The sequence below is a fragment of the Heterocephalus glaber genome, unplaced genomic scaffold (assembly GCF_053883595.1).
Source record: "Heterocephalus glaber isolate CG9 unplaced genomic scaffold, H.glaber_assembly_v1.0 deba00000347, whole genome shotgun sequence".
Taxonomy (NCBI): domain Eukaryota; kingdom Metazoa; phylum Chordata; class Mammalia; order Rodentia; family Bathyergidae; genus Heterocephalus; species Heterocephalus glaber.
The window spans coordinates 58,158,490-58,184,041 of NW_028258143.1; the positions used below are offsets into that span (position 1 = coordinate 58,158,490).

Here is a 25,552-nt window from a genome sequence, read left to right on the forward strand (position 1 = left end):
TGTTTTGATAGCGAAGAGGAAAATCTTACCTGACTTGCAGAGAGTGGAATAAACGCCCTTTCTGATCCTTGTGATTGTAGTTTAAATTATATTTTTGAGAATTAACTATTTAAAAATATATACAAGAACTGTAACCATAAATAATTAGCTAAATACAATGAGAAGGCGTTTATTCGAACTAATACAGCCATAAAGTCGCAATGTTATGCAAAGAAAAGCAGGCAGTAAGGATCACATGAGACAGCTATCTGCAAGCCAGTGTAAGAAACATATCAATGTTAAAATGATATATGTGCATGAAGTGTAAACCAAGAATGGGAATGTATCATTTTCACACATCCTAAATACAGTAGCATTTCAATCATAATTCATTCATGACACTGCATTCTGAGAATGATAGTTAGGTTATTGTCTATCGTTCAATTTAATTCACCGTGATTTTGAAAACAAAGTTCTACTTTATGATTTCATGCATTAAGATGACAACTGTTTATAAGACACACTTTTGAAAATAGCTGGAAACATGAAGTTGAATATAGCTGATAACGTTTAAATTGAAGATTTTGAATCACCATACAACAAATTACTATAAAATGCATGTAACCATCAGCATACTACCCAGGCATGCGACATAGTAATATATACTCTAAGAGATATATTTGTACATCTATGTCATTTTTCCCAATAGTACTAAAGAGACAAGGCAGCTCAAGGATTCTATTAATCCTTCAGAATTTCTATTTGGATCTCACATTCATTATAACAATACCTTTCATCTCCATTTCAACCTGCTGTTCAATCCCCTCATACAGCATCGATTCAGGGGCTAAAATGGAAAAAAAGGAAAGAGAGTTTAGTGATTAACTACATATACTTTCTGCATCAATTCATGATTTATATGATTAAAATTTTCTCTTTATTTGAAAAACAGAAAACTACACCTCCCAATTCACGAAAAAGTCCATGCCAAACCAATCAATCAGCTGATAAAGTACATGAAAATGTTGACAGAAAGTTTCAAAAGATTTTTATTTTAGGTTCTCTAAGAAATTTCCACTTTTAGTCCTATAATCTGCCATGCCTTCACATGCACTCAGAAAAGCAATCCACAAACTAAAGAACTATTTTTTAAAAGTCCTATTTGATGGAACACTGGCTCTGAAATGAAATCACAGTGAGAAGGACCATGCATTTTCTAGCTTGCCACTTTTAGTTGATGAATACTCTGAGTCTTTCCTGCAGAACTAAACATTTTTGTTAGTCATTACTCCTTCAGTCTGAACCACTTTTCTGTGTTTAAACTATACAAAGTCCTGCACTGGGGATTTAGCTCAGTGGTTCCACCGCCTGCCTCACAAGAGCAAAGTCTTGAGTTCGATTCCCAGTACCAAAAATAAACTATACAAAGTCCCATTACATATCAAGGAGCGAAACAAAGACGTCTCAATTTAAAATTGCTTTTATTATACGGGGAATAGGCATAACTTTTGGATCCATGGTCTCTGTGGCAGCTTCCTGGCAAAGGCTGGCACCCTCAGATAACTCTTGTTCTTCAGCCATGTCGTTTTATTTCATTGGATGTGACTCAGCTTCTCAGTTCCTTAAGGTCTTTGGCATAAAGTTAATGACAAACTTGACGTTTTCTTCCATGATTCACTTTTTACTTCACAAGTGGTTTGTATTTGTGACTCTCTGAGTGTTTTAATACTTTTAGGGTTTGAACCAAGAGTAACTTTTGTAACTGCTCTGGTTTGCAATTCTTTTGCTAGGTAAGAATATGTTAGGAAAAGGTATAAATTAGGTGTATTTGTAAGAATAAAAGACATGGCGAATGTAGAGCAGATGGAATGTTATTAGGATGAGAAGGAAAGACAGCGTGCTAGTCCCAATACTGACATGTGACGTATCTATGTTTACTACTATCATAAGAACTCTATTCAAACAGATTTACAGGGATTTATGTCCCCACCCGATCTTGGTGAACAATTATGTGGCCTTCATGAACTTATTAGGCCAAAATAAAAGAGGAACACATAAGTAATGGCCTTACGTTAAATAACAAGACAACTGTCTGATCCTCCATTCTTCAAACACCTAAACATCTTATCTTTTACTTATCTTTTAAGTAAGGCAGTTTGGACTTGGAAAAAAAGTCTTGCTTCAAGAACACTTAAATATAATGATTTAGAGTTGAGTGAATTAGAGATCCTGGAGCAAAAATGACCAGCTCAAATCTATTCTGTGAACATGACATTCAAATGCTATACTAGGCACTTGATTCTTTACGAAGGCATTCAAACACTTACATTCTCTCACCTCCACAATACAGTCAAGTCCCAATTATACATTGCTGCAGAACTGTCAAAGCTGTCACCGGAATGATATGTAGACAACATGTCAAGATACACAGTCATTCTGTGATTACCGTGCTAACCAGAACCTACCATAAAATTATGGGTCAGTGCCGGGGATGGCAGACTTTCCCACATAGTTTATAGACTGGACCTCAGTTTTTGAGATATAACCTTTGCAGGCTATGGATCCAGAACAGGAAATAGGTATAAAATAAAATCCCAGATTAAAATGAGAAATGGTCCCTTTTTGGTGAGTGCATAAAACAGATGCTCTGGGCAGGGAGGATGATTACGGTTTCAAAATTCAGTGCAGAGGTGGCTGTGTATGTAAGCCGCATTGAACTGTCCCCCTTCGTCTCTGACACCTCAACAACAGCGTGGCCGGGATCAGAGCAGAACTCAAGGCCGCAGCTTTCCAAGACCCCTGGAGACACCAGGCTTCATTCAGCCAATCTCTTTCCATGGGGTTCAGTGAAGTACCTTGGCCTTCAGACACAAAATACAAATTTCTAGCACTTGAAGAACAATTTCCCCATCCTGATAGTATTGAAGAGCAAAGGCTATGGAAAGAGGGAGAAGTTGTCCTTGTCCAGACAAGTTCATCTGTGTTCTTCCAGATATAGTGGAGAAGCAAGTACAATAATGACAAAATAATGATCTTGCCATGAGAAAATTCTACAATTCCAGGAGAATGCAGGCATGGAAAAGGAGTGCCACTTATTGAAAAACGTCTACAAATTACTAATTTTTAGCCCAGGCAGACCCTTATTATTTTCAGCACATAATTTTCTATTTTCATGGCCTCATAAATAACTATAACCTCCAGATCTGAAAAGAAAGGGTAGATAGTAATTGTTGAACCTCTTACTACTATCTTCCTTTCTTTTGGATTTTTTTCTTTTTGTGTTTTGCTTTTCTTTTTTGAGGCAAGCTCTTGCTATGCAGTCCAGGCTGGCTTTGTTTCACTATGTAGCCTAGGGTGGCCTTGAACTTGCAGCAGTCCTCTTGCCTCAGCCTCCTTAGTTGGGGGATTATAGGGGTGCACCACCACACCTAGCTAGCTTCTTACTAGCTTCACTGGTACATTTTGTAGGTGGCACATTTGGTAAATATTGCTATAAATAATAAACTATAAATCATAAACTGTAAGTAAACTATAAAGCAGCACATATGAAATAAGCTTCAACTTTCTGAACCTAGAAAATTGAACTTTATGAATCTAGGTTGGAAAGTTAAATTTTTAATCAAGTTTGGCCAATAGCGAGGTCGACTTTCCTAAGCCATTTATGAAGAGAATGCTAGATATATTCTAATTAACATATTTATCAATTCAATTTGCATGGTTGCATAACTACTGGCGTAAAGCTGCTTAAAGCAATGAAGATGAAATGGAGTAAGTCATAGCTAAAAAATAAAATAACCGCCTTCTATGCTTAGCACTGCTGAGGTTGTCCTCTCTTCACAGTCATTGTGTACAATGCAGCCATAGAGTCCTTGGTCTACCAGCTGAACACTGCACATAAGAAACTGGATATTTCCATCGTGTGATTGCTTCACTCTCAGATTCCTCTATCTTTACACCTTCACAAGTACAGGTTACCTCAACCAAAGATTCATCTTCCAAAACATGGAGGAATCTGGCGGTGTCCCCACACTTTACAGTAAGGTCCTGGAGATGCAGGAGAATCTTGAGTGCCTCACCCATTGACTCTTCAGTGCATTGCTCCCATAACTCGCTGTTATCCACAGATTGTGAGAAGGACGTGGTATGGTGCAACTCTACATCTTGAACAGATGTAGCTGAGGTGGGTGGAACCCTGAGATACACTTTCAAAAACCTGCACTTAATATTCACATGATGATGCTTGGAATGATTTAATTTCCATTTGGGATATTTTGCTTTCTTCCTTTGTGAAAGAGGAATTTGCCACTGCCTGTGACTTGGTGGACTTCGTTACATCCTTCCCAGAACTTTGCCTATCTAGGGCTAGCACTATAAATGCAAGTGACAAGAAAAAGAAAAGAATATTATGATTTAAGCTTTGTCACTTGGCTAGGTAAGTAACGTAGAATGGCATGAAAGCTAAAGATGAAGGATGTCCTTGTCCCTTGGAAGCAGCATTCTGGATGCAGGCTGCTCTAGGATGTCAGGATCACAGAAAAGAATACTCATTCCCAGTGATCCAGCGATGAAGGCTTAGGCGGGTGCCATAGAGAATGTGGTTCCTTCCTTCTGTTGCCATTTGCAGCTATACAGAACTGACACAGTCTGTCCTCCTTCCCCCCACCTTATTTTTAGCTGACTATGTTTGCAATACCATTTATCTTCCCTATACTTTATAAACAATATACAACAAATAGATCATTTAATGATGCATTGTTGTTTAGAAAAACAAAAAAGTCAAGCAAAGTTGATGCTTAAACATAATAATGACTGGTTCTCTAATGAACAGAATACCCACTTCATTGCAATTTAAAGTGCACAAGTTAACCCATAATTGAGGGCTTGGGAAGACTTGCTGGGTGTTACTTTATTAGTAGATTATGGACTGGCTATATTATGCAATGAAACAAACAGCAGACTCTCGTTAGTAACAGGAGAACTAGAAGGTATGCAGCAAGTAAAAGTCCTTGAAGCAAGATGGGCTTTACCTTTTGGAGTCACTGTGAGTGTAGCTGCACATGTGGTGTCCCCAGCACTATTGGCTGCTTTGCAAGAGTACTGCCCAGCATGTTCTGAGTAAGCATCAACTATAAGCATTAAAGCCATGCCCGTGGACTCCTCAAAATGGAAAACTACATCTTTGGTCGGTGGAATTGGCTGCTGGTTATGAAACCACTGGATTTCTGGCTTGGGAATGCCAAAAACCCTTGCATGAAATCTGACTGTCTCCCCGTTGTGCACCCTGAGGCTTGACAGAGGCTGGATGAAGAAGGGCTTTTGGCCAAGGGCCTCCTTCTTAAATGAAACTGATGAAGAGACATGCCATTGGGAGTTTGATGTAACTTCTTCAAATTTGCTAAATCCTGAAAAGAAGCATGCCAGTTTTTAATGTCTTTCCCTGCATCGAAACCAAAACTCACTTGGAGCTGCATCATAAATTTCAATGATGGGTTAGAATCCAGTCTAATCCTAATGCTTTGTGCCTCACTACTGAATCAAAGTCACACAAGTGCACTTCCATTGCCCAGGTCGGCAAGCTGAGACATGAATGAATGGGTCAAGGAACTTCACCATGTTGTTCCCAAAGGCTATAGTGGAGGACGCAGTTGGGTGTAGGTACTGATTTTTTTCTTTCTCTGTTTATAAAACAAGCGTCTCCATTTTGTAAACCTCTTTTCATTCATGATTAAGAAAATATTTAACTATAGTAAGCATTTAAGAGTAAGGAAGCAGAAGCTTTCCTAAATCCTTATCTATTTTATGTACTTAATTCTATGTAGATTATATTCATTAGGGACAGCAGTCTGATTACATAAAAATATTGTTATCCTTGTTTTGAACTAAAGGGGCATTATGTCTGAGAAAGTGTTTCTGATTACAGTTCAGGAGTCCCAACAAACAGAAACGTGAGACCACTTTAACCCTGGCCCCTCCACACTCAGGTATTCCTTAAGTGTTGGTGAATATGTCTAGCCTGTGAACAGATCTGAAATTGTCCACCAGGCCTCCTGTGAAATCATAATGGTCTCAACACAATGAGAACATAACACTGCAGGGTTTTAAGAAGTGTGAAATATTTTCATCCCAGCTAAATGAGAAAGCAAATTTAGCAATTTCTTCAGCATCACTCTGATACATGCTAATCAGCAAGCATGAAAGGTAGTGTGACAGAAATATATCACAAAACTTAATGGGGAAAAAGCAGGGCAAAATAAAAAATGATAGTCTGTGATTCATAAAGAGAAGGAACAAGAGCATTGGATATAACATGGAAATAATTAGTTACATTAAAAGAGAATGGTTTGACCAGTTATGATTTACACGAAATCTTTAGTAACTGTTACTGGCATTGTCAGATTAGATCACTATTTAAATGTGGTTCTTAAAATTGCTTTACTCTACCTTCCAGTCTCAAGTTTGCTGTGCTTGACACTTGGCCTACAGCATTACTAGCAACAAAAGTGTAAGTTCCTTCATCTTCTGGATAAGCTTCAGCAACTTCTAATTGGTAAGTGTCTTCAAACTGTGTCATTTTAAAGAACCGCGATGGCTTGATTTTCTTGTCTTTGCTGTACCAAGATACTTTTAGATCTGTATCACAAAAGAAAAAAAAGATACATATTTAAGTCGCAAAAATGAGTGAATTTTTAAATTTAACTACCAACACAATGTTAGAGTATAGACTGCGTTTCTTATTTATCTTAAGGACAATACATTATTCTTTGGGCATGCTTTATCTGCCACTATAAGATTTCCTTTCATCTTCAAGAAAGAAACATGACTCTAGAAAAATCTAGCCTGTTCTATTGTTGAACTGGTTGTAATATTTAAAATGATAGAACTGTAGTTATATTCTTTTAATGCATTTGAATGCCATGTGATGAAAGCAAGGACATGATTTTGACTTATATGGTGACCTTGAGAAAAAAGTCCAAAGAAGTAGACATTATGAAGGACTGGACCTGGGCTGGTGGTTGCATTCTGGGACAGGAAGTAAGAAAAACCTTCAATTATGGTTTACAGAAAGATCAATCAAAAAGAGAACAGAGAAGATCAACGTTCTACAAAATCTAAAATAGACACCTGAATCTAAAGAAAAAAACTCTAGGATTTTTTTTGATGGTGTATTTAACTGGTACATGTGTATATATCAGTATGTGTGGCACAAATGAACATAAAATGATTTTTAAAACTGAGAGAGAGGCTTAAGGAATTTGGGTATCTTAGACACATTTAACTTTTTTCAAATTAGCAGTTACAATACAGTGTAACTCTTTCCATACAAGTGATTGAGCTATCTTAATAGAAAATAAAAACCCAAATGAGGTATAAAGCAAAGCACTATTATGTTGTCATGCTTAAAGGTAATATGTACTTTAAATTTAGTTGTTTTAATTGCCAGAGTCAAAGCCATTTTAGTTTTGGAGTATAGTCGTTATACCAGTTCTTAATCTCAATTCTGGCCATAGGGTTCTTCTAGTAGCCCAATCGGTCCATCAAAGTCAATATACGAAGGTTTCCTTCCTTTCTACAATGCCAGTTGTTTGTAAATTACAGGTTCTCTTTTTAAAGAAACAAATCTTTTTTGTTCTTTACATAGCAAGGAAGGTTTGAAGGTGGAATCTTGACAGTACACCCTGGCATTGTGTGACTTTGGACATGCCATTTAATCTCTCTGAACCAGTCTTCTCTTTGTAAAATTGGATGCAAAATAATTCATGGCCCTTTCATTACACAAAAGTGTTGTGAGAACTAAGTAACATAACATGCAAAAGGCTTCAATGTCAGTCATTAAAGCAAGAATGTCTAAAATCCAGAGGGGATCAGGAGTATCCCCAGTAATGTGCCAAAAGATCAGGAGATATGATACAACAGGTGACACCAGGGAATTGAACAGTCATCCAACAACTAATCTGTGCATGCGTGTGTGTGTGTGTGTGTGTGTGTGTGTGTGTGTGTGTGTGTGTGTGTGTGTGTGTGGTGTAGAGTTTGGTGGCCCCCTTCAAGGTTCTATGCTTATTCCTGCAGTTTTACCTTTGGCGAACTGAACAAGGTACCAGGGCGCACAGGAACTGTCACTGGGCATGAATAGCCAACAACACATGGGCTAAAAGGTGAAGGCTTTCCTGGTAATCACTGGGTGCTTCTGGCCAAGCTGCTGTTATCTGCATTTGTCACTGCCTCTCATGGCTTCTGCAAGGTGCCTTACTCCACACCTTGCACTGTGCTTGGCCTCTAAATCTCATTTCTCCTAACTCCTGAACACGTCTCCAATCTACCCTCGTCTCCCTCCTGACTGCCCTTGGTGAAGGCCTCCTCAGCACACTCCTAGTCTCCAGTAATAGTCTCTGTCCTTGCCCCTTACCTCGGGCCTCACCTCCCACATCTTTTCATTCATCCTTTTCTTATCACAGTATTATTTTTAAGAAACAACCCTAACTGCGTTACCAAGAGGCTTAATAGATCTTTTAGTGGCTCCTCACTGTGAATAAGATGAAGTCTAAGATCCTAACAGAATGCCCAATGTCAGGATCTGGCCTCTGCCTTCTTTTCTAGCCTTCTCATCACTCATGACATCACTTTCCAACCAGACCTAAAGCACTTGTTTTCAGCCCATAAAGTGTCCTTTAGAGCTTCCTTGACTTTATGAACTTTGCTATCTCTGTGTGGGATGCCACTGTGCTCGACAATCCTTCTTCATCGATGCTGCTCATACATCTCTCTCTGACTGCTTCCCAGACAGAGAACACCAAGTATGTGGACTGTCACAGCACTCACAACCCTGGCACTTATCTGGCCACATGCATCTCCTTACCTCTGGGCTGAGTTCTTGGAATGTAAGTGCCTCCGGGCACCCCTAGCACCTAATGTAACACCTCAACAGTGGGGGCATAAAATATACTGGTATAATAAAAATGGAAACTATGTTCAAATAAGCGCTGGAAATTTCCCATTTCTAGACTAGTTACCTATCATTTCACTTACATAGCTGTCCCTCTAAGCCTCCAAATGATACTCATTCCCTGTAGAACAAACTTAGGAGCAAGCTAGCTAGCACTGCAAGTTTTAAAATTCAACTTTTCCTAATGTACTTTACACCAGTAGGGGGCATCAGAGACCTTTAGCAGATATCACCCTTTCCAGAAGCATCACCAGATTGCTAGGAAGCACGTTTCATAAGTACTGAGTAACCAAAAAAACAAAGGACCAAGTCCTTTGAAGATTCATTCTCTCCACCAATTTGTGGGAAGGAGGGCTGCATTTACAATCTTAAGCAATAATCTGGTCAGAGTGTATTGGTGAATTTTCAGTCCCAGGAAGTTTTCATTATGTGATTTGGCAAACTATTGAAAGTTTAATGAATTTAATTTCCATTGTACAGAAAATATGTCTACAAGATGCTAAAATTTCTACATGTGTATAAATATTACCACATACAAAGTTATTGATCTCATGAATTTATAAGACTCATTCAAGCATTTAAAGATATCAGTCATGCAGAAAAGGCAGAGAAATTTTCTCTTTCTATTCTAGAATTTTACAGAAGGCTTATAACATATTTTTTGCAACACCTTAAAGGCAAAAGTATAAGATGGTTTATAAAGTAACAACCATTATACAAACATAGTTAACTTTTACTTGGATGATTCATGTATATGTCTACATGAAAATTTTCCTGTACAATTCAGTAAGTGAATAAATTATTCAGTGTAGCTTTGTGAATTTGATTTTAAAATAAATTTTCTTTATTGTGTTAGTAAAATATTACCGAATCAATTCTTACTGATATTTTGTATTTTTCAAATAGTATGTTTCAAAGACAGAAAATCTGTAGTATTTGTTCCTACTGCTCACCCAATACTAGACTTGTCTGTTTACATAGCTTCTCTATGGATATAGAAAATGAATGTATTGAGTATCAGTCACTTGGCAGCTAAAGGTGCTTTACACACATTATACTTTAATTATGCTCATAAAATCAAACAGGTCCTTTTGGTTTCTAGATCAACATCTCCATCCCAGAGGAAATCATTAGGTTGGAACACCTATTGAAATGCTAACTTGTTTAGGAAAATAGCTCTTGGCAAGGTACAGATTGGGCAGTAAACTAATGGGAGAACTATAATGAGCAAAACAATAAAATATATTAAGAGTCCTGTGAGATACCCACGCTTTGAGAATTTCCCTTTGGTGTTAGTACCCAAAAGCCAAGAAAATGAGAAAGTGATTTTCATATGGGATAAACCAGTCATTTATTCTTGTGATTTATTTTGTCTGCAATCATAATTAGCTTGACATGGTTTTACATATATTGTTTCATCATTCCAAGGTCAGACTCCTGGGTGGGGAAGGGCTGGTGGAGTATGGGAAGCATGCCCCCATTAAAGATGGAAACAGCTAATGCTGAGTAAGAGATTGCTACATGATGGGCACTGTGCTATATGCTGACTCCAGTTATCTAACTTAAGCTTGATAGTAATCTTAATTTTTGGTGTCATTTAACAGTCATTCATTCAGCCCATTGACAATTACTTATTTAGTATCTTCTATGTACCAGGCAGTATTCTAGAAGAAGGATCCACTCTTGCCCTCATGGAGCTTACTTTATCATAGGCACTAATTTTCAGTACCAGGGTGTAGGTACTAAATCAGTATCCCTGCTCTCATGAAATGAACATTCTAAGACTGAATGCAATAGCACCCTCCCTTTATTCACAAGGGGAAAAGAACCAGAGAAATCATATATTTGCTAATGATCACACAGTGGAGTCAAGATCCAAATCCAGCTTCTCTGACTGTAAAGACTACTTTTGACCACCGAAGGATATTGCCTTACAAAGGAATGCACCTTTTATATAGCATTTCCATAGACTGACTAATGTCTTACATGTAAATGCACTCTTGTTTTGAGACATACATAGATGCTATTATAATCAATCTAATACCATAGTTTTATTATTATAATTTCTTATTCAAGAGATAAAAGTGCAGCTACAGTCATAATGAATCATGACATTTTTTGAAGACTACTGGAAAACACCGATCTAATGTTTATCATGGTAAAAAAAAAACACATGAAACTTACTGCCTTCACCTTTTAAAGAATACGAAACATTGATCTAATTCTTAATTCAATAATTCAAGTAATGTTAGATGCCAATTATCTCCAAATTATGCATGAGAGATGTTTTTGATGGAGGAAAAAGTGAGAAAATTTTTCCCACATCCTTCTTTGTAAATGCTAGCAGCAATATCTTTTCTTCACAAACCTACCTGTTCCAGAAACTCTGCATTGAAAACGGGCTGGCTGTCCCTCAGAAGTGACAGTGTCTTGAAGTGGAGTGATAATGGTAGGAGGATAAACTGGCATTTCCTGATCAGGAGACACAACTTCTGGAACTAAAGGAACAGGCACATGATTATATCACCATGAAGACCCTAGAGAAGGGAGCATGCTGATTTATCTTAATTTTGCAATGGAGTGCTTCCAAAGTTGAGTAGCAATCAGGTTTTATGAATTCCAAGTTATAATTTGAATGCATTGGGAGAGCATAGAAACTGGCATCTGAGGCTTTATTTTCACCTGGGAAGTAACAAGGTGTCCCTACCTTCCACTGAAAGTGAAGCTGAGGTTGTGGCAACTCCATAGTCATTCTTGGCTTCACAGGTGTAGACAGCTGCATCCTCTGGGAAGGCTTCAATTAGCAAAAGCGTGTACTCTTGCCCATCGTGAAGAAATTTGCACTTGAAGCCAGTGGAAAGCAGCTGCTCCTCCTTGTACCAGGAAATTTTGGGCTGTGGTCTGCCAGATATCACAGCACAGAAGCGAGCAGGCTTGCCAGACTGAACAGTAGTGGGCTGGAGCTCCTGTAGGATTTGGGGTGGTTCAGGAGCTGGAAACAAATGACAGAAAATAGCGCATGAAAAAATGTAAAGGTGCAGAACAGCAAACAAAGCTCTACATTAATTTGTTGCTGGGTGGTTACATGCCTAGAAACAAAACTTTGGAACTGTGGTATCTTTACTTGCCTAACAATATTAGAACATTCTTTGTTCAGCGAGGGGATTTTGTTCTCAAGTAGAGAAAATAGTTTTGAAAAGGTATTTTTTATATTTTCGGGAGGGGTGCTGAGAGTTCCATGTTCCTCAATATTACATGGTTACTCTCATTCCTGGTTGGGGCACAACAACGGACACTGAAAAGAATTGTAGCACAACTTCCACATGCTGCCTATTTTTTAGGTCAGTTGAGCAAATCACATGGCCCATTGTGTCTAAGTTTGTTTGATTCCAAGTGTCTATGTACATGTCATAGTCATTCCACTATATACAGGTGCCAGTGAAATGCAATAAGTAAGTATGGAATGGATGAATGTTATTTAATATTTAACTAAATGCAACTAACTACATTTAACCAGATTCTGCTTTCTAGTTATATTAAAGCAAGGCATATTCTTAGCGGTGGTTGAGTGAGGTGACCTAGGTGAGTCAAATACCCAGAAAAGTGGAGAAAATTGTTATGTGAGGCTGGGGTCTGATATTTACTCCTCTATGCCTCAGTTTCCCCACCAGTAATACAGAGACAAAAGTAACTGGATGCCACGATCATCTAATCTTCTAGGGACTTAGTGCATTTGGCAAATGTTCATCTGTGTGAATCCTGAGAGGACCCCTAGCGCTCCTTCATGTGCCTCAGGAGTGTTTTGTTCAGAGAGATAGCCTGGGGCAGGGATGGGAGGAGGTTCCATTTTCTCTTTGTATCTAACTTAGTCTCAGACCTAGGCCAGCTGCAAACTTGGCACTAAGATGTCTGAAGAGGGCAACAGAGGTTTAAGCTCCCTCCTGAAGACAGTCACAGGCTCTTTGGCAGTGCTCGGTAGCCTGTGGAATTCCTCCTCCTAAGTAAGTCTCAGAGTGGGAGGACGCTGCCTATGGCTCCCTCCCTTGGCCTCCAGGGTCTCAAAGGGGATCTCTAGGTTCTCTGAGGCTCTCTAGCCCAGAGGCTGGAATTGTCCCCATCGCAGGGACAATTGGTACTTAAGCAGTTAAAGTGGAGGGCAGAGAACTAAATGAGTTTACTTCTATATCTAGAAAAGCATTTGGACTATATCATAACTGACACACGGTGGATGCGGAATAGAGATGATTAACTGAGAGTCTTGCCATTAGGATTAGGCACTTCTTGGAAACGATACCTTAATATTCCTTTTAACAACTACTCTCCCTTTTCCATGGGGATCACATGAAAATAAATGGAGCTGCATTCATACAAGTACCATGAGTTCTTTAGAAGTGCCTCGGAACTACCAGAGAATTAGTGACTTAATAAAGAGGATTATTCTAGGTGGATCTGATACTGTGGGAGATGTGGGAGATAGGTGCCAGGTTCTTGTGTACAGTGAGCAAGGAACTGCGAGTGTACACCTGATGGTAAAAGCAAAAGCAGCTGCATCTATTGAAGTTCATGGGAGGGTGGGTTGAGTGCACGCAGATTCGTGCCAGCAGAAACGAAAAAGTGGTACAAATGGGAAAAGTTGTGCCAGGACAGCAGGGGAACAGGAAGAACAGAGATAAATCAGGCTTTCAGTTTTTAAAAGATGCGCACCCTGGCCCGGGATATGATTGTCAATCGTATCTCTGTAGATGTGATTGACAGAAATGACTGACAGGGTTTGAGTCATCTCAGAGGCATTTAGGAGGCATGATTCTCGCAGAATTCACTCGACTTTAATCACATGCATGGCAGTATGCGGTCCCTGTATATGAACTTTTAATGAAGTTCGCATGGGGAGAAAGTTACTGAAGGTCATGCCATGGGATCTAACAGGCACGTGCTCTGGCGTGGAGCTTTAGAGATTTCCTGGGTCTTTAGTATTCTTATTTTTGCTCCTCTTGGGATAATGGAAGCAGGACTGACCCTGGGTATTGCCCAAATTCAGGTGGATGGAGGGGGCGTGGTCTCTCAACCCCAATTATGTTATGTGTCCCAGATTCACAAAATCTGTTTAAGTTTCTACCTACATACCATTGACATAAAGTGTCACGGAACTTCTGTTCCTTCCTGCCACAAAGGTGTATTCGCCTGCATCGCTGTGTCTAGTCTCAGAGATGAACATCCTGTGGATTCTTCTCTCCACCACATACTGGTATCGTTCTTGAACTTGGAAATTGATTTCAATGCCATCTTTATACCAATGGGCATCAACATCGTCTTCATTGACCTCAAACTCAACGACAGCACGCTGTTTCTCAATGACCTGTTGATGGAGCAACATATAAAGAAAACTGAAAACTTGCTTGGTTTCCTTTTAGTTAATCCATTTCTAAAACATTGATTGGAAGAGCATGCAAAATCTATACATTATGACATAAGTTGGTCGATTGTAGCATATTAATTTTTTCCTGCCTAGTCTTGGATAAATGGTACCCAAATTTATTTTGGAGAGAACCCTGCTTACACCTGCACTAATTAGCAAGGTTCTCCAAAGAGGTAATTACTTCATCTTTAAATGTTTATTTCTTAATTAATAATAAGTGAAATAATGACATTTTACATCTGGGAGCTTTCAGTTATTTATGGAGCTCTTCAAAGTTACTATTCAACTTGATTTTTGTATCCTATGAACTTTATGGACTGGGTCAAAATTGCCCTTGCTTTAAGAGTGACAAAAGCAAGGTTCACAATTGGAAAGTAAAGGATGGAAGACATATCCAGGTTATCTGAGTCTTCATTTAAGGATTTTTCACCACGGTTTAAAGTCTCTTCAAGCACTACTCTCTTTGGATGAGCAATGTAATGAAATTGGACTCAAAAGGTATTGCTCTGAACATAGTCCCTACATTATATCATTTGAGAAGCCAGGTGCACACAAAGACAAGCTCTGTAAATACAGAGAGCAAAGGTGCTTGTTCAGCATCCTTGCTAGGAATCCAGCATTGCCTGGACTGGGATTCTTCTTAGACTGCACTGGAAATGCTCTAAGCCACTAAGTTTCTGCACACCTGGCTTTTCATAGATAGAAATCCGAGACTATGCCACATGTTCTAAATCTCTTTAATTCTAATTGATGTGTGAACATCACAATTTAAATTCTAGTTCTTCTCGGGTTGGTGCTGCTTGGCAGGTAGCCATTTATTAGACAGTGAAATTTCTACAGCTGCTTTAATTATTTAGACAGTTGCCAATGACATACTTTTTCCCCATGTGAGTGGAAACTTTGACTAAATTGATGTTAGGATAAGAATCTAAACCAGTAGCAATGAGCTGACTTCAATCTTTAAAAATATGTGCTTAGAAAATCTAAAACTCAAAACTTAAAATATGAAAGTATGGGCTAGGGATTATTGATGATTTCTCAAAAAGTTCAGTTGTGTAGACAATACCTGAACCTCCTTTTTAATACTTCGAATGCGGACATCTCTGCCCTCTACAAAGAGGGTAGCACTCGACATGTTGCCTCCTGCTACCACCGTATACTTCCCGGCATCTGACATCCGAGTGGATGGAATCAGAAGGCGGTGAACGTATTTCTCTTTCTGAATCTTCATCCTGTGGATGAAATGGAAACTAGAGCTCAGTGGATGTGATTCAAAAGAAACAGAACTGCTGGACTATAGTAAGACAAAATAAGTGACCTGTCTGCAATCTGCAGTTCTTGGCCATCTTTCATCCACTGGACAGTTATGTCAGGCTCAGAAACTTCACATTCAAACATTGCTCGCTTCTTCTCGAGAACCTTAATGTCTTTGATGTGTTTTCTAAATTCTATATGGCGAGCTGAAAAACAATGTAGAAAACTAACATTTAACAGCTTTATTGAAATATAATTCACATACCATACAATTCACCCATGTAGAGCGGACAGTTCAGCGGCTTCCAGTGCATTTAGAGTTGTGCAACCATCACAATGATTTTAGAATATTTCATTTTCCCAAAAAAGAAACCAGGCACTCTTGGCCATCACACCTTAGGCACTTCCAAACACCTCCCCCTAGACAGGCAACTACTGATTAATGTCTCAATATATTTGTTTATTCTGGACATTTCATATAAATGGAAGCATATAATATATAGTCTTTTGTCTCTTTTTCCTTTCACTTTTAACAAAGTTTTCAATGTTCACTCATATTGTAACACATATCAGTATTTCTTTTTATTACTGATTATTATTATCTCTACCCATTGTAGAGATATTTCACAATTTATTTGTCTGTTCATGAATTGATAGACCAACATTTTACATGTTATGCTTGATATTTTTTCTATGGATATGACATTTTTTAAACCATACCTTCCACATAAAGGGTGGCTGTTGATGTAGCTTTTCCAGCCACAAAGGTATAGTCAGCAGCATCTCCAAAGTGAACATTCCTGATGTTTAAGTAGTGTGTGAGCTTTTTGGTTCTCATCTGACACTTGTCAGTTGACTTGATTTCCACACCATTCTTTAACCATTTGTAAGAGACGCCTTCATAATTTACTGTCACCTCAAAAGTAATAGTGTCTTTTTCTTCAGCATTGATGTCCTTCAGCATGGATGTAATCATGATTGCTGCAAAGGGGGAAAGGAAAAACACCAGGGAGATCCTACATAAATATCACGGCCATTGTAACAGGTGGAGAATGAAAACCTGGAATGTTTTTAATATGTGTGTTGAGATATGAACTTGGATACCTTCTATGCATGGGGTTAGGCCAGCTGACAGAGCACCGAGAGACTGAGTCATAGATGCAGAAGCATCTTTCTAGGCTGCCATTCAATGCCACTGCACTTGGAAATTTTATCCAGGTGGAGATACTAGTGCCCAAGTCAGTGTGAGAATACATAGTAGATGTTGCAATCAAGAATTTTTGTTTGGTTTTTTTTGTTGTTGTTTTGTTTTGTTTTTTGGTACTGGGGATCAAACTTGGGACCTTGTGCTTGCGAGACAGGTAGTGGAACCATTGAGCTAAATCCCCGCCCCCCAATCAAGAATTTTTGAGTAGAGTAAATAATCAGGAAGGAAGTGTTGGATATGGAATAGTCTACTGAATGTCGACACATATGCATATATATTTCCATCCATCCATCCATATATATTCTTTACTTACGGGTAACTGTCAAGGTGGCACTGACTTGGTCATTGCCACAGACAAATGTGTATTCTGCTGAGTCCTCTGAGCTAGTGTTCATGATTATCAGCTGGTGGAGTTTTCCTTGCACGACTATTTTGAACTTTTCACTCATCTCGATTTCCACTCCATTCTTCAGCCACATGGATGGCACATTGAAATGGGACACTTCACATTCGAAGGAGGCAGTTTTGGTCTCGGGTACCTCGATACTTTTCATAGTTTTTGTAATATGTAATGCTTGGGAAAATGAGAGAGCACTTCAGTTAATATATTTCATTTAAAAAAAACAGATAAAGCAAAATGAAAACAAAAGAACAAACAAATACATGGGGACCCTACTCAGGATTGCCTAATACTCACTCTCCACAAACAGCTTTGCTTTGCACTCCAGTTGCCCCACCAAAGCTGTGTATTCCCCGGCATCTGAGGGAGAAATGTTCTGCAGTAGCAGCTTGTGGACCTTCCTCTCAGAGACCAGTCTGTGCTTATCACTTGGCTTAATCTCCACATTCCTATGGAACCATTTGACGGGAACTGTGTCATGGGAAACACTGACTTCGAAGGCAATGGTGGCATTTTCTAAGGCAGTCACATCCTTTGGCTTCTTGATGATCTTGACAGCTGGTGAGGAAAGTTGGAGAAATTCAGTAAGATGACTAACTTAATGATAATCGTGGTTGGCTACTTGTAAAGAAGTTTGTAGTCAACTTACTCTCAACATGTAGCCTGGCACTGGCTCCCAGCCTTCCAAGTCTGAATCCATAGACAGACTCATCCACAATGGCACAGTTTTTAATTTTCAGAGAGTAAGTTGTTCCTTTGACTGAGATATCATACTTGTCATTGGATTCCAGCACAACCCCATTTTTGATCCACTGGACACCTCTGACGTTAGGGTGTGTAAGCTCGATAGTAAAAATAGCATCCTGTGTCTCTGTCACTGTGAGGTTCTTCAGAGTCTTCTTAATTTTGACCGCTGCAATTGAATGAATGGTTGGTTTATAAAACTGGTGACTAGCAAGAAAAACAAGTCCTGAGCAAGGTCTTTGCCCAGTTGCCTAGCAAAAAATGGTTATCAAAAATTCCAGTTACACAGTGTCTTGGTTGAAAAGGCACCTTGTGATAATTTAAGGAAACCTGGGATCCAATTAGACATGGACATGGTGCAGTGATTTTTCTATACTTGTCTGGGATGAAGTGTGCTCGTTCATACTCTAATAGGTTAGCAGCATGGTTGGAGAAAGGTGAAAGAGGATTGGAGAATTAAAGTGTTTAATTGTTTCAAAGAAACTAGGAAATGGCTTCATCACATAAACACATCTGATAACCAACACTGAGCCTCATGATATGTGACTCTGAAGGAAAGTTGAGCAAATTATGATGATTTTATGAAATGAAGGTTTATGTAATCAAAAATGGTCATACCATTTTAGAACAGCTAAGAATGCAATACGATTTGGAAAGGACAAATCCGTTATAACACTGACCTTCAACTCTGAGTTTGGCGGATGTTTTGGAAGTGGCCACCTTGTAGGTGTATTCTCCAACGTCATCTAATTTGGTGGCAGCAATGATAAGTCTCCTTTTGTGGCCATCGGATTCACTTCTGAGGTTGTTGCTCAGTGGGAGGTGTTTGCCATCCTTCAACCATTCACCTTCAGAATCTGGGTTGGCAACTTCACATTCAAACACAGCTTCCTGGGATTCAGCCACAGTCTGATCTACGAGTGGCTTGGAGATGGCACCGCCTTGGGAACAAAGGAAGCACATGTGTGAGTCCTTTAAAATATTTACAGAATAAAGAAATCTTTGGATGCTATCAAATATTACATTTAAAACATGAGTTTGAATACTGTTAAATCTGATTTTAAGAGATTTAACAGAAGCCATACACATGGAAATCATTTATTCTAAATATGCATAACTAATAACCAGGGAAGATACTGGAATCAAGAAGATTTTGCAAAAGAAAAGCAACTATTTAATACAGAATTCTAGAAGCATGATGCACAGCATGCCACATGGATGGCCTTTAATTCTCCTCCTTCAAAGCCTTCTATTTGGTCCTTTAAGAGTTCCTGGGACTAAGTCAGACACTTGATCAAAAAAAAAATCTGCTAGATAAAAATTTCCAGTCAGTAATGTTTCTATAAGAGACATTAAATATGTTTCCTGTGTTGACAAATGTCATCTCTTCCATAAACATTTCCCCCATTGGATTTGCTTCCAACATCCACTCAAAAAAATAATACCTGCATTAACAATTTAGTTGCCTGTATATGTGTTTCTTCCTAAATTTTGAATTCCTCAAGAAAAATATTGTACCTAATTTATTTTTGTGTCTGGAATTCCTAGCAGTATCTGGCTTATGGTAGGGACTTTTAAAATGTTGAGTAAAATCACACAGGTACTCATTAATTTTCTTGCTTTTGCATATGTAATTCAATTAAACTTATCAAAGAGCAAGACCTGAGATTTATTTTTACAGTTCTTTCTATGGTTAAATCTCCGAGGAAATCTCATAATGTAAGGCATAAATCAGAAAACTTTCATACTACATAAACCAATTAAGACATTTTCTGATATGACTTGCTTATATATCAGATGTCATAGACAACACACTATCATCTGAATGTAATATCTTGATTCCTCTATGCTTAAGTTATAACAAACTGAAAAAATAAATGTTGATTTCTAGTTTTTGTTGATACATGATTTATACTTTCAATTATTCACTTTAAAGCTAAGAATTTCTGCTGAATGGAAATGGTGTTATTTCTACTTCATGCCATAAGAAAAAGATGCATTAAGCTATATTTAAAATAATTATTAGGTTCATTTAAAAGTATGAAAGAAATAAAAGAAGCTAAGTTTAAAGAAGTAAGAAGGCTTAAGAAGTAAATTTTTGCCATAAGGAACCTTAAATAAAGTTCAGTTCAGCCAACTTTTTTGATCATCTATAATGGGGAGTGCATGGAAAGACAAAGGAGTTTATTCGGGTGTGGCAAGGAGAAACAGGGAAAAGGCAAGCATATGCTAAGGGCCAGGCCATGAAAGAGGTGACATAAGGGCTAGGCCATGACCCAAGGTGACACTAGGGTTAGAGGAAGTAGAAATCTTTCTTTAATCCTTGGGGGATTAAAGAGGACTTCATGGAAGAGATGGCATTACAGTGCTGAGGGTACTACTGACTTACAGATAAGCATAAGCAGAGGCATGGAAGTGGAAAACATGAAAATTTGTGGGGAAATGGGGAAGTTTCTTAAAATAACTTTCCCACCTAAGAATTTAGATTAAATGATGAATGTACCAACCTGACACTGTAAGTTTCCCAGATGTCATATTTTCTCCAGCATAAAATGTATATTCTCCTTCATCATCTTTCATCATATTTAGAACTGTCAATTTATATATTTTCCCATGGGCTTCAATTTTATATTTAGCACTGGGTTTGATTTCTTTGTCCTTAAAATTCCATAAGACATCAATTCCTGAGTGGGACAGTTCAACCTCAAAGACCACATTTTGGGTTTCTGTACAGGTCATGTCCCGAAGACCTCTGATAATTTTAATTTCTGAGGAAATTAAAATAATTGATTGGTTATTTGTATACTTGGAAAGTAGAATGTTTAAAATATTTAAAATAATGATTAGTTTAATGGAATAATCCTTACTCTCCACAGAGAGATTACAGCTAGTTTCAACTCTGCCGACCATCAGTTTGTAAGGACCTTCGTCTGAAGCATAAGTTCGGTTAATCACGAGTCTCTGCTTAGTGCCTTTGACAATGGCTTGTACGCGGTCATCAGGCTTGACTTGTTCATCGTTTAGGTACCATTTAACAGAAGTCACATCGGGGACTGAGACCTTACATTCAAGTACAGCCTTGGTACCCTCAATCACATTGATATCTTTCAGAGGGGTTATCACACCCACACCTGCACAAATAGACATAAATAAGAGAATTATGATTATGCATTTTATTTAAGGTGTTTGCTCATTAAAGTCCTCTACCTCACTTAAGGCAAACATAAAAGTGTGTCAGTAACACTCACTGTAGACAGAGACGTGCCCACTGGTGGAGAGACCAAGGGCTGGGATGGTGAAGGAGTAGATTCCAGCATCTTCCTTGGCCATGTCTTCAATGAGCAGCATATGGGACTGTTTGTCTATAACAATGTGAACCCTGTCACCATGCTGTACTTCTTGGCCATCTTTCATCCAGACGCCTTCCACATTTTCTAAGGAGACTTTAACTTCGAGCTGGACAATGTCACCTTCACAGACTTTTTGGTCACTAAGTCCTTGTAGAATAGCAATGGGTCGGGCTGTGAAATAGGAGGAGAAAGAGGATGGCATGATCATTTTTATCAATAAACCATAAAGGTGCTCACTGTAGCCTGACAGGCATAGGAAGACTTACGTTTCATCTTAAGTTTACAAGTTGTCTTTTTCCCATCGACAACGAAGCTGTATTCTCCCTGATCTTCTTTTGTTACATCTTTGACTGTAAGATTTTGACGTCCACGGCGAGATGTAATTGAGTATTTGCCATTAGATTTAAGCTCCACGTTATTATGATACCATTTGCCTTCTATATTTTCTGGGGATACAATACACTGTAACTCTCCAGAAAATGATTCTGGAACTTCTATGTCCTGAAGTTCTTTCACAAACTCAACAACAGCACCTGAAGTACAAGGTAAGGATTAATTAATTCCTTGGGAGAGTTATGTATCTAGACTCAGGAGAGAGATAATTCTTGGAGAACTCTCATCTTCTCCATACTATCAGGAGTATTCTTAGTATTTAGGTACTGGTAGACTAAGAAATTTTCAATAATAAATTATTTTAAGTTTTAAATCATTTTTGAAAGTAGAGAGCTACATTTCAATAAAAACTTTAAAGTGATGCATTAAAAGGATCCAAATTGTTAAAATTCTTAATTAGGAATATAATTCCACATGTAATTCTCAAATAATTCTTTTTGTGAAAGGAAAATTGCATAGCTAACATCACAGAATAAAGGTAGCTTTAAAACTTAAATGATAAAAATCATGATTTTTCTACCTTCAACAATAAGTTTAGCTGTTGTTTTGATATTTTCATCTTCCACAAGCACACAGCTATAGTCTTCAGCATCAGATGAGTCAATGGTCAGTACAGAGAGGAAGTGGACCTTTCTGTCAGAGTGCATTCTATATTTATTCCCCGTATAAATTTCGATCCCATCTTTATACCATTTCACTTTGACAAATGGCTCTGAAGTTTCACATTCAAATGTTGCCATGGTGTCTTTTTCCTTAGCAACAACATCTTGTAATGCTTGTGTAAAAGTGATCAATTGCTTGGCTATAAGAAAAAGAAAGCACATTGTATTAAATTAAATTCACAATTTGAATAATGGAGGAATGAATAATGGGGAAGAGAAACTTTTTAAAAAGCACTGATAGGGCCAGGGATTTAGCTCAGAAGCACTGTGCCTGCCTCGCAAGTGCAAGGTCCTGAGTTCGATCTCCGATACCAAAAAACAAACAAACATACAAACAAACAAAAAGCACTGACAGATATTCATGGACATATAGAGACAGGCCCTTGGAGACTTTCAAATTACCTTGGACAAGTAAGAACGCATGACTCGAGGTTTCCCCAGCTATATTGATGGCTTTTACCATGATGCTAGAGGAGTCCTCAGCTGTCACATCTCTTATGACCAATTCACAAACATTATCTTCTGGCCAGTACCAGTAGATTCGGTCAGACCGCTCGATTTTGACACCATTTTTGTACCATTCACATTCGGGGTCTGGTTTCCCCACCACTCTGACTCTGAAGTGTGCATCAGATCCTAGGCCTACTGTTTGGCTTTGGATTCTTTCAAAGATTTTGGGTGCCTCCATACTAGGACTAAGTTCAATTTTGTCAGGTTTAAAAGTCGGAATAGTGATTTTGCCTTCTTCAGCAAGGGCCTTCTTTTCTTCTTCAGTTAGCTCTTTGGTCCAGTGAAGAAGTTCATCTTTTGTCTTCCTCAGGAGTTCTTCATAGGACTCGTCTTTCTTCCGGGACTTGAGCTCCACAGCGGTGATGGCCTCATAATAGCCCTCTTCTGTTCTGCGTTTGAATTTACTACGCAGCTCTTCGGACTCTTCAGACACTTTTTCGTGTGTAATTCTCTCAGCCCTTTTCAGCTTCACAATTTCTTTGGTTTCGGTGGTGTCAACAGGTTTATCTACCTTTTGCACTTCGAACTGAAGTTTTCCTGGTTCGTGTACGTGAAACTCAGGCTTTGGCTCTGGAGCTCGCCGAAGGACAGACCTGAAATCTTCCCTCTGTTCAATCTCAAGTTTCACTTTATGCTCTGTCACACCTTCAGGGTTTTCTGCGGTGACCTTGACTTCCCCTGTATCGTAAGATTTGCAGTCCACAATGTCCAGATAATGGATGCCATCATAGCGGACTCTGAACCTTTTGCTTTTGCGGATGAGCTGACCATTGAGATACCAGTTGACCTTGGGCTGAGGGTAGCCTGTTACTCGGCAGCGGAATCTTGCTGTCTCGCCTTCCAGCACTCTTACTGGCTCTGGAAACAAAACAATGTCTGGCTTTTGCTTTTCTTTCTGATCTGTTGTTACACCTGTAAGTGCACCTTCATGAGCCATTCTCTCTAATTCTTCAATTCTCTGTAAGCCCTTCCTTCCCTCAGGCAATTGAGATTCTTCCACAAGACTTTTTTCATCTTTGACAATAAGGGTAGCAGATGTATGATCTGTTCCGTATTTGTTAGTGGCTCTGCAAGTAATGATACCGCTATCCCTAGAGTATGCAACTCCATAGTCGAGGCTGCAGTAGCCAAACTCATTGATCATTCGGAGCCTGTTGGCTGCTTCCAGTGGCTTTCCATCATGGAGCCATTCCACTACCATCGTTGGGTCACCAATAGGTGTGAGCCTACACTCAAAGTGAGCAGGCCCAAAGCGCTTCAGTCTTAAGGAAGTGAGTTTTTTCTTGAAAAACGGTTTCTGTTGTTTCTCTTTGTCATAGAGGTCACCTTCTTCCCATTGTTCTTGACCATACCGCAAATGGAGAGGCTCCAGTTCAGGGGCTGCAATCTCCTTTGCTCTATATGTTCCTCGTGGGATGATTAACCTTCTCTCTGGTTCAGGCTCTGCAAACTCCACTTCAACATTGACTTTGCACCTTGTGGTGTCTCGGCCAGCCTTATTAATAGCAGTCGCAGTGTACCAGGCAGAATCTTGGCTGGCAGTGGAATCAATTTTAAGAAAAGCTTCCCCCTTGGTTCCTTCAATCCTATAAAAAGTGAAAAAAATCAATATAGAAGTAATATTGCTTCTTTGATTATTATACTTATATATAAGCTTAATTTTATTATTACCAAACAGACTTACCTGATTCTTGGATATTTATGAGGTACAATGATGTCACTGTTTTTTAACCACACAATGTCAGGATTAGGGTTACCCATGGCTCTGACTTTCATTTCAAGTCGGGAACCTTCCTTTATGTTGACATTTTTTAGTTTTTCCACAAATGCTGGTTTTATCTGATGCTCCGCAGCTGAAAGAGAAAAGTCATGATTTAGAATGAGTAGGGCTGAAAATACCTGTTTAGAAGCCAAGTAATAAGGTATTTTGTTTTTATTTTATTTTACCTTCTACGGTTAATGTCACTGAAATTGAAGATTTGCCTGCCCTGTTTTGGGCAACCACAGTCCACTCTCCAGAGTCACTGGGTGTTGCCGGGACAATAATCAGTGATTGGGTGCCATCTTCTTTAATGACTACTTTATGGGTATAATCATTGACAATTTGCTGGCCTGTCAAAAAATAAGCACAAAAACAGATTTAAAATAGTTATATTTTGTTGTTGGACACACACATAAGCTTGTTTTTATGCTTAATGATTCATGAGCAAAAGAAGCTTATCCTACTTACCATTGTGAAACCAGAATGTCTCTGGCATAGGTCTACCCACAACCTTTAAGTCAAATCTGGCAGTTTGTCCTTCTAAACATTTGAAAGGAGCAGGTTTTAACACAAAGACTGGTTTATACAGCCTCTCAAGTTGTGATTCATCTGTTTCCTCCAGCCTACGACCAGGGGACATCCGTGCAGGGGACATCCGTGCAGGGGACATCCGTGCAGGGGACATTCGTATAGGAGACCTGCTCACTGAACGTGGAGATACAGACCTGAAAATCAAAAGCAAAATAGAATATTTTCATGAGGCATATGGAAAACTCAGCAAAGCAAACAAACCTCTTTTTGTCTTACTTGTTATTTATTTTAGAATGATTACACATTTTAGAAAGCACTTCATATTCACTAAGATCCAAAATCAAACATAAATTATTTTTGTCCCCAAAGCTATGTTAGTCCTATATCCTCAATCCTGGTCAGC

At 38.7% G+C, this 25,552-nt stretch overlaps 1 protein-coding gene and 1 pseudogene across 19 annotated transcripts in view; both read right to left on the bottom strand.

Annotated features, from left to right (window-relative positions):
• Window positions 1-25,552, bottom strand: part of Ttn (titin) — a 274,910-nt gene that overhangs the window by 214,113 nt on the left and 35,245 nt on the right. For all 19 annotated transcript variants that reach the window (XM_087196546.1, XM_087196551.1, XM_087196550.1 and 16 more), the window contains exons 24-44: window positions 25,087-25,343; window positions 24,804-24,968; window positions 24,541-24,709; window positions 22,749-24,442; window positions 22,205-22,486; window positions 21,558-21,824; window positions 21,190-21,462; window positions 20,809-21,072; window positions 20,449-20,709; window positions 18,622-18,882; window positions 17,847-18,110; window positions 17,495-17,755; window positions 17,111-17,371; window positions 16,311-16,571; window positions 15,655-15,796; window positions 15,403-15,568; window positions 14,045-14,276; window positions 11,628-11,912; window positions 11,293-11,418; window positions 6,421-6,609; window positions 770-826 (exon numbers count right to left, since the gene is read on the bottom strand). In XM_087196546.1, coding sequence (XP_087052672.1) covers window positions 770-826; window positions 6,421-6,609; window positions 11,293-11,418; window positions 11,628-11,912; window positions 14,045-14,276; window positions 15,403-15,568; window positions 15,655-15,796; window positions 16,311-16,571; window positions 17,111-17,371; window positions 17,495-17,755; window positions 17,847-18,110; window positions 18,622-18,882; window positions 20,449-20,709; window positions 20,809-21,072; window positions 21,190-21,462; window positions 21,558-21,824; window positions 22,205-22,486; window positions 22,749-24,442; window positions 24,541-24,709; window positions 24,804-24,968; window positions 25,087-25,343 — 6,137 coding nt within the window. The remainder of the gene's footprint in view (window positions 1-769; window positions 827-6,420; window positions 6,610-11,292; window positions 11,419-11,627; window positions 11,913-14,044; window positions 14,277-15,402; window positions 15,569-15,654; window positions 15,797-16,310; window positions 16,572-17,110; window positions 17,372-17,494; window positions 17,756-17,846; window positions 18,111-18,621; window positions 18,883-20,448; window positions 20,710-20,808; window positions 21,073-21,189; window positions 21,463-21,557; window positions 21,825-22,204; window positions 22,487-22,748; window positions 24,443-24,540; window positions 24,710-24,803; window positions 24,969-25,086; window positions 25,344-25,552) is intronic.
• Window positions 833-5,124, bottom strand: LOC147829981 (uncharacterized; annotated as a pseudogene).